We start from the raw sequence: 8,426 nt of genomic DNA, 5'->3' as shown, positions 1-8,426 counted from the left end.
AGGAGTTCATCTGTGTATAAATGAATACCTGTGATGGCAACGTGGCGCTGCTTACTGTTCTAAAACTATACAATAATAAAGAGACCGTCTCGGTCTTTGCTTTGAATACTGACGTCTGAACAAGCCTTCAGATGGAGAACGAGGACATTATTTCAGCTTCAAAACAAAGAAATGGAGTAGGAGGAGCGAGAGGGAGAGGACGCAACACCGACCGCTGGAGCAGCCAAATTCTGCATACATGTGGCTTTAAACCCAGACATCACCAGAATGCCCTCATCCTGTGACGGCCATATTGGATTTAAACACGCTGACCAAATAAAGGTTATTTTCACTCCTAACTTTAGTGTTTAAACTCCTAAAGAGGCAAAAGGGGCACCAATACTGGTCTACCAGAATCACACGAATGAATGGGTAAAACTCAACAGCCTAAAGCAGCTGAATGGATTGATAGCGAGAGCCAGTAGGTGAAAATGACTGCTGGATAAAAGAAATTAAAAAGATGCTGGGGTTCTCACATTTATGTTAGATCTCAAACATCTTGGACAGGTAATGGGACGGTTCAATCTGTCCCCTCCCTGGTGATTCAACTCAAAAACAATCCACTAGACTTTGTTTCCAAATTTAAAGACGTTTGGCGTCCCATCCAAGAAGCGGAAAGTGAAGCAAAATGTCTTCAAACTTGGAAACAAAGTCCAGTGAATTGTTTTAAAAAAATCTTTAAGGCCTATGAGCTGGATGACTGAGAATCTTCACTCCCTGGCAATAGGAGCGCGGTCCGAACGGCTCAAAAAAAGAACCGAGCTGGGATGAGAAAGATCATATTCTTGCATAAAGATGAAAGCAGCTTCAAATAAGTTTCTGCAGCCTGGGTTCTAATGCATGATTTATCCAAATGCAATCAGGGATGCTAACATTTTAACAAGCAGACGGCCTACTCGGGATCATAAAATCACTAATGAAAACTAGGGAGGCTTTCACTGTGTGAGGAAAGCGTAAAAATACAGCAGAGAACGACAGTAAGGCTGTGGCTTTAGCTCAACATAAAGGTTCTGATGCATGGAGCAGGAAGCCGGATACAGAGTTTGGCAGAGCAGTGTTCTCGTCTGAACATAAATATTAATCTAAAGTCAAAAGGGAGGTCATTATAAAAATCCAAGATTGTTAATATCTGAAGAAAGAACAGGTACTGAAAGCTAAAGCAGAGATACCCAACTGTACCGTCTGATGTGCACAACAGCAGTTATTAGCAAGGATGTAAATATTAGCAGAAAAACTTTTATCCAACATGGCCGCTATAGGAAGTGAAAAGCTGTAAGATGATGTTGACAGTTTCAGCTGGGTTTAATCCTCATTCATTTTGGAAGACTGCTGACAAAAAAGGTCGCTAAAGGGGGGAAAGAATCTGATTCATAATGGCACCTGGTTCTTAAATCTGAAGGGAACTCGTCATCATGAACGGCATAATGCATCTATAAGAATTCTCATTTAAAAGAGCAATTAAATGATGAATGAGCAGGTTTATGAAATCAAATAAAAAAATTTCATTTTTTACAGCTTCAGGAAGCACAATCTCGACTGAAGGGTTTGACACATCTTCAAAGTAATGCTGGTGATCATACAGACAATTGCAACAGGAAATTATCCATCAATATAATAGGCTGGAACCATCATACATCCAAGGAGAAAAACTACAGTTTTATTTCACAATTTTTCAAATAAAACTCTTAAAAGTTATTGCATAAATCATTAGTTAAATCTCTTATCGTCTCCAATATATATATTAAAAAAACATTTTAGTAAAAGTGGTTTTATTTGGAGGGTTATAGGGGTGAGCTTCCTCTAGCTGGTAACATCAGCGCCCGTGGAATAAATAATCCAAAAACACAACCAGATAAAGTGGGAATAATCTAGTAAAATTATAAATTTTTTTGTATATCTCCCTTCCTTCTCCCTCTAGGCTTCTTCCTGTCCATTCAGCTAATTTCAAACATATAATTTAAGAAAAGAAACTAAAAAAATAAACCTATAACCTAATGTCCTATTTTTATTGAATTCATCTGCAGGCTGAGGGTGAGATTGAAAAAAAGGGACAAGCTGGAAAAATGTCTGATGTAAATGTGAATGCAAAGTATGCATCAGTCCACCTGGTTCAGGGGTGTGTGTGTGTGTTTGAGAGTGCTGCTGAGAGACTAAACAGCTGTTAGGGCTGGGAAGGATCGTTGGAGATGCATAAAAACCCATTTTGTTTTGACACACCTTTCTCCATCCCTCTGGGCCACGTTTGAATACATCTTAGTACATTAACACATCTTTATAGCCAGTAAATTTATTTATCAGACCATGTTCCGCCCAAAGATGGAACAAGGTCAGAAACAGAGCGGCAGAAATGCAGCAAACTACAGCTGGATTTCCACCAAAATTCTTACATTTTAGGTTCTAGATGTTCGACAGATTGACTGCTGAATTGGAATTAAATAATTTAAAGTCATATTTACACATTTTTCTAAAGCCTTAATGTTCCTGTACACACTTAAATGTTAAAAAGCCATGTTCTGTCTGTTGGAAGAATATAGAAAAAGGTGCCCTCCTGTTTTTTGAGGTCTACATTTGTACCTTTTAGCACTAGTTTTTGATTAAATTTCAGCATTTAGTGTTTTCATTAAAAATCTGGAGCAAATTTCAGCTGAAATCATAAATTTCAGGCTGTAAGTATTTCAAAAAAGTATGTTTGGCACGATAAACACTGCATATTACAGGGAACCTTGGTGGTGGCAGCATCATGCTGTGGGATTTCTGCTCATTATTTGCAACTGGAGAGTTTTTTAAGACAGTAGAAACTATAAACAGAAGAGATTCCAATTCAAATAGAGTCAGCTAGAAAGCTAAAGCTGAACAGGGACGTTTTTTGGAAAAAATCCTGGAAGGTCACCAGAAAAGGGCTTTAAGCAAGACATATCTTTAACTTATTGAGGATTCAAGATAGAGGTGGCAAGTATTCCCAGTAAGATGTGGGATGCTGGTAGAGTTTTTTTGGGGAAAAAGGCAGAATGCTGACATTGAATCAAAACGTGTCTCAGGTAATATGTGTGCAAATATCTGCAACCGGATTTGTAATTTCAGCAGCACAACATACAGGACCGTTAAAGTGGGTAATGTTTTGGAATAATTGATAAATCTTATTCTATGTTAGAAAAAAAGATAATCGGACTCAGTAAGCTGCTGACACTGACCCATAGAGAGAATAAACAGACTAGCCTCTCGGTTCTGGCAACGAGGAGGAAGACGTGCTACGACTGGTTCCTGTGACATGTGGGTTAAGTTATTGCTCTAAATCTAATGCATCCACATGTATTAATCCTCTTTAAGTCGTGTTCGTCTAAATTATTCAGGAAAAACTAAAGTGGATGTACCTCTCAGCCCTAGCAGCCTCTTCTTGCCTTGTGAGGTGTGTGTGTGTGTTTCTGTAAGCGTGTCTAGTATGAGTCGGTCTTGTAGCTGTGATGTGCATCAGAGGTGAGCTGGGTAGTTTCTGTGGCCGATGACGGCTGAACCATGATGGGATCGCTGCCATCTGGGGAGGAGACAAACAAGAAAACATGAATATTTTGAAAAAAATCTGAGCATTTTAAATTTTTTACAGAAGTAGTGGCTTGTTTTTTCTACAGTAGGCTGACAGGAAAGGGGGTATGAGAGAGGGGGAGAGACATACTGCGAAGAACCACAGGCCAGATTCGAACCCAAGTCGGCAGCGTGAGGACTAAGGCCTCCGTACAATGGTCGTGCGCACTAACCCCTGCACCAACGCCCTGGATTGATTTTCAACCCGACAGATCTAAAGGGCAGATTATACTTCTGAAACCGCACAAGTCAAATGTCGCTTGGGTCTGGTTGCCAACAAGTTTTGCTGGTATGCTTCTGCACAGTCAGTCTGGAATTTCTAGTAGTCAGGATCTTTTTTAAGGTGCGTGACCTAGGGTTGTCAAAAGTATCGATACTCAAAAAAGTATCCATACTGAAAAGTTGTATCCGGATACAATACTCATTTTCAAAAGTATCGATACAGTGCTACCACCAGTGGCTCCTAAACAGTCATTCATCTTAAGCGCAGATTAGAGGAAAATGCACCTTCTGAGCACTGTGTGATTGAATAATTCTGTGCACTTTTCAGTTTCAGACTTTTTTCTGTAACAGGTGCAGCTGCTGAGAATTATTTTAGTTTTTTAACTGGTTTGGCTAGTGTCATTGTTATGTGTGTAAAGCATAGCCAAGGAAGGAACACTTAATTTTAATTTTGTAAGTTTTTCATCAAGCTTGCTTAATACTGTGCACAGCATACAACCTCAAAATATTGTTTATTGTATTTATTTATCTATTTATTGTATTTTGTTTATTAATGAAAACATTTTTGTTAAATTTTGGAGTCTTTGTTTTTATCCTTGTGGTATCGAAAATGACATTGAGTATCGAATATTTTACTTAGTATCGGTATCAAGTTGAAAAGTTTAGTATTGTGACAACCCTAGCGTGACCAGACCTGCTGCACAGAGGTTCTGCAACCGTCGTCGCACAGAGACGGATTTGACGGTTTTAGAGGCTATATGTCAGAAGCATAAATTGGCTTTAAGGCTATGTTCATGCTGTATATCAAATAATTTCACTGTCATAGCCTCCGTATTTTTTATGCTTTTGTACGGTGACCTTGAGTGTCCAGAAAGGCGCCTTTTTAAATAAAATGTATTATTATTATTATATCTGGCTTTTCAAGGAGGCCTGAACAGCCAAATATTAACCTGTTCACATAGGAAGAAAATCCATAATATGTGGAGCTAAAACAGATACGCATTTATTAGTATTCCAAGCGCCTGAAGTCTGAACTGTCATGTCGCATTTAATGCAACGTTGATAACATTGATATGGATCTCTCAAACGTCTCTACAGCAGCAGCAATCACTGCTCTACTAAACATCACACTTTTGTTCTTACCTTCATAATTATTTTGTTGGTCACTATATTGTCTGTTCCTATTGCTAAACAGCTTAATATTGAGACAGAGACACTGGTATCCGTTATTAATGCCATACATGGTGCGTTGCTGTGTGAAGCTTATGTTTTGCAAATGCAGAACATAAGCGTGCTTTGGGGTCAAAAACATCACATGTCTGGTTTTGGTTGGGTATGAATATTAGAATGAACAATGGAGCAGGAATAATCAGATTTAAGCCAAAAATACGAATTGAGCCTGAAGACCCTCAGAGTGAATGCAGCCTAAATGTTGCAGGTCATCAGGCGTGGAGGACTCCATCAATGTGAGCTGAATATTTAATGAACTCCCAGACTTTAAACAGAGAACGTGCAAAAACAGTCAAAGGGATCAAAAGGCCTACTGGTTCTAGAAAAGTTTAGATATGATAAAAAAAAAAAAAAGGGGGGTAAATCCAGCTGGAAGATCCACAGAAAGCAAGGCTTATTCTCCTTCTTCCTCTAAGGTCTATCAGGTTTGAGGGCAACATTCTGGCATTTTCCTTGTCTGTTTTCTAACATCCAAACAGAAGTGAACTATTTTTAATTGGGTTGGATTCAGACGACTTTTCCAGAACTATTTATTGGGTTTGCTGTGGGAAGAAAAGAAAACTCTACTTTCTCACTCATCTTGTGTTTTTAGTTTGATGTTATTGTTTATATGTTATGCTGTTTGTTTTGGTCAGGACTATCTTAAAAAGCATGCATTTAAACTCAGTGTTAATTTGCCTTATTGAGTAAAGACAAACCTTCAAAGTTCTTAACTTCTGTTTCCTAACTCGATTAGGATGTAAAAAAAAAACTAAGTAACCAAAAAAAGCAAAGAGGTTCGACTTTTTTAAAGACCAAGGTGTTATAATCTACATATGAATCTTGAAAATGGATATTTTCCAAAGCAGCTATCATTTTAGTTTTTCCTCTGTGTCCTTGAACTCACCTCTTTCCTCAGCTGTCATCTGGGCCTCCAGGTCCTCGGGGGACACGTAGAATTCAGGGTCCTGGTCCATCGGCGGTCGAGGTTTACATTTACCACAGCAGCAGTTACAGCAGCAGCACAGGCAACAGCAGCAGTAGCAACCTGTCGCCAGGCAGCAGAAGGCGAACAAAGCCTGTGGGGGTAAAGGTCAAGCAAGCACAAAGTGAGACCTGAGGGAACACTTCCAACAACAAGGTTCTTTCAACAGCAGAGGAAGAGCTGAATAACATAACAAATCACTGCATCTTTCATGTTGTCAAAAAATAAAAATCTGCAATATATGGTAGGATATTATAATAATAAAGATATGTATGTAAATTTATGATGCCTTTACAGGATATAAAATCCGTCAGTTTTATATATGTAAACCAACTTCAAATAGCTTTAAATTGTGAGTGAAAAAACTGGATGACAGTGAGCGATCAGACGTACCTTGGCCCACCAGCTGGACAAAACAAAGTAGGTGTTGACGTTCTCCTCTCCGAACTGCTCGGCCACGTAGAGACCCAGCGATCCGTACTTGTCGTAGATGTTCTTCTTGGTGGGGTCCACCAGGATGGAGTGAGCATTGTTTATTTCTTTAAACTTTTCAGCTGCGTCCGGGTTATCTGGGTTTTTGTCTGGGTGAAACTTCAGTGCCAGTTTTCTGTCAGATGAAAGAGAAAATGGAAAAAACAAAAACACATAAGATTTCTAATTCAAACCAACAGTGGTTGGGAGGGTGAGACAGAATGTAAGAAGGTTTAAAGATGGATTATATTACATTTCAACTACGTCAACTGGGGAAATAATAGCACTTGCAATATAATCGCAATTTAACAAAATGCAGTTTTCAAATCACAAGGGTGCTAAATTTTAATCACACTACATTTAAAGTCGTAGGAAATTGCTGTTCCAACCATTGCAGTTCTGAATTCTCTCCTATGGTGCCCGACGAGTGAATAAAGTGAATGGTGATTGGTTGTTTATCAAGGCGGCGGGATTGTTGTGGCGGAAGGTTTGCAATGTTTAGCAAACATTGTCCCAAGCATCTTGCTAACCAGTTAGCAACTTAGTGCTAGTAGGTTCCCAATGGGAAATTCCATTGGGACCAAGTAGCACTAAATTTGTGACTTAGAAACGACGCTGTCAAGGAACGCTATAACAACATGCAAGAAGAGGAGAGTTTTGTGTCGGAGGTTGTGGATGAGTCTCCTCCGTCATCCATTTTTTATTTAGAGGAGGAAAACAGGGACGAAGTTGTTGTTGAAGAGGACGCCAGGGCGGCAGAAGCTTGGTTTGGTGTAGAAGGCTTACAGCCGTGCATGTTTGAGCCCTTGCCTCGCAACGCTGCCAGTTCTCTTAGCTCTACGCCTGCTGAAGACACAGATGTCCATCACCGTGGACATTGGGACGGAACTCAATGGTAAAGGAAATTATTCTTATTTCAACCGTTGCGTATATTAGCTGTGACATATGAATCAAGATGCTATGACCAAAAACATTTGATTAACAGATGACCGTTGATATATGATTGAACAAATTTAGGTGTACAAGCTGACATATACCAACTGGCCTGCAAAAGATAACAGAAAAAAAACACAGATGTTAAGACAGGATTTTTTTTTTAAATAGAAATTTTCTAATTTTGTTGTCTGATAAAGAGTACATTTATATACATGTTTAAGCCAGAATGATTTGACATTTAAATATGACTTCCCTATGACCTTAACAATAGTAAGACACTAAATTTCTCCCTCCAGCCCTATAGGTGGTGGTTAAATCCTTTAAGTGGGTTTGTCGCCGCACAGAAAGGTAGAGAAAACTGCGGCCAACAAACAAATCCATACTTGCAAGTAAAAGTAAACACTTTTTCACACAATGGTTACAGTAAAGTCCTGTAATAATGGAGACTTGGCAAGCAAGCTCTCAAAAACTGAATGCCTGGGTGAAACATCTATAAGCTTGGGGTTAGTGCAAAGGAAAATTGAAATCAAATCGCATCGCAATTTTAGTTAGAAAATTTGCAATTTAGATTTCTGGTAAAATTGTTCAGCCCTAATTCCTAGTTGAAGTTGAAGGAAGTTTTTGGCTGTCCTAATCAGACCTTTAAGATTTTCATTTCTTGATCAACATCAGTGTTCTGGTGTAGTACTGTAAGGGAGACTTGGAGAGCCAGCAGAGGCACACAAAGGGCTGGATAAGGATGTTTTAATGTTGGCACCACACAGAACTCATGGCAGCTCTGACCTTTTCTACTCAAGCTGTTGCAAATAATCAGAAAGAACAACTCTGCCCTCATCTTAGAGGGAGTGGCCTAGTGGTTAGAGCTTGGAATCCAGAGGTTCGAGTTCAAACCCCACTCCCACAGACTGACACTCTAGGTCCCTAAACAAAGACCCTTAACTTCACACAGCTCCCTGGGCGCCGCACAATGGCAGCCCACTGCTCC

The 8,426-nt window shown here is 39.4% G+C and overlaps 1 protein-coding gene across 1 annotated transcript in view; it reads right to left on the bottom strand.

Moving 5' to 3' along the window:
- Positions 1-722: 722 nt before the first annotated feature.
- Positions 723-8,426, bottom strand: part of dnajc5ab (DnaJ (Hsp40) homolog, subfamily C, member 5ab) — a 23,724-nt gene continuing 16,020 nt past the window's right edge. Inside the window, exons 3-5 of the mRNA XM_038309300.1 lie at positions 6,428-6,641; positions 5,957-6,128; positions 723-3,571 (exon numbers count right to left, since the gene is read on the bottom strand). Coding sequence (XP_038165228.1) covers positions 3,474-3,571; positions 5,957-6,128; positions 6,428-6,641 — 484 coding nt within the window. The 3' untranslated portion in view covers positions 723-3,473. The remainder of the gene's footprint in view (positions 3,572-5,956; positions 6,129-6,427; positions 6,642-8,426) is intronic.

This window comes from Cyprinodon tularosa, unplaced genomic scaffold (genome assembly GCF_016077235.1).
Source record: "Cyprinodon tularosa strain WSP-4 unplaced genomic scaffold, ASM1607723v1 ctg66, whole genome shotgun sequence".
In the NCBI taxonomy this organism is placed as follows: Eukaryota; Metazoa; Chordata; class Actinopteri; order Cyprinodontiformes; family Cyprinodontidae; genus Cyprinodon; species Cyprinodon tularosa.
This window is presented reverse-complemented; position numbering and strand designations above follow the sequence as displayed.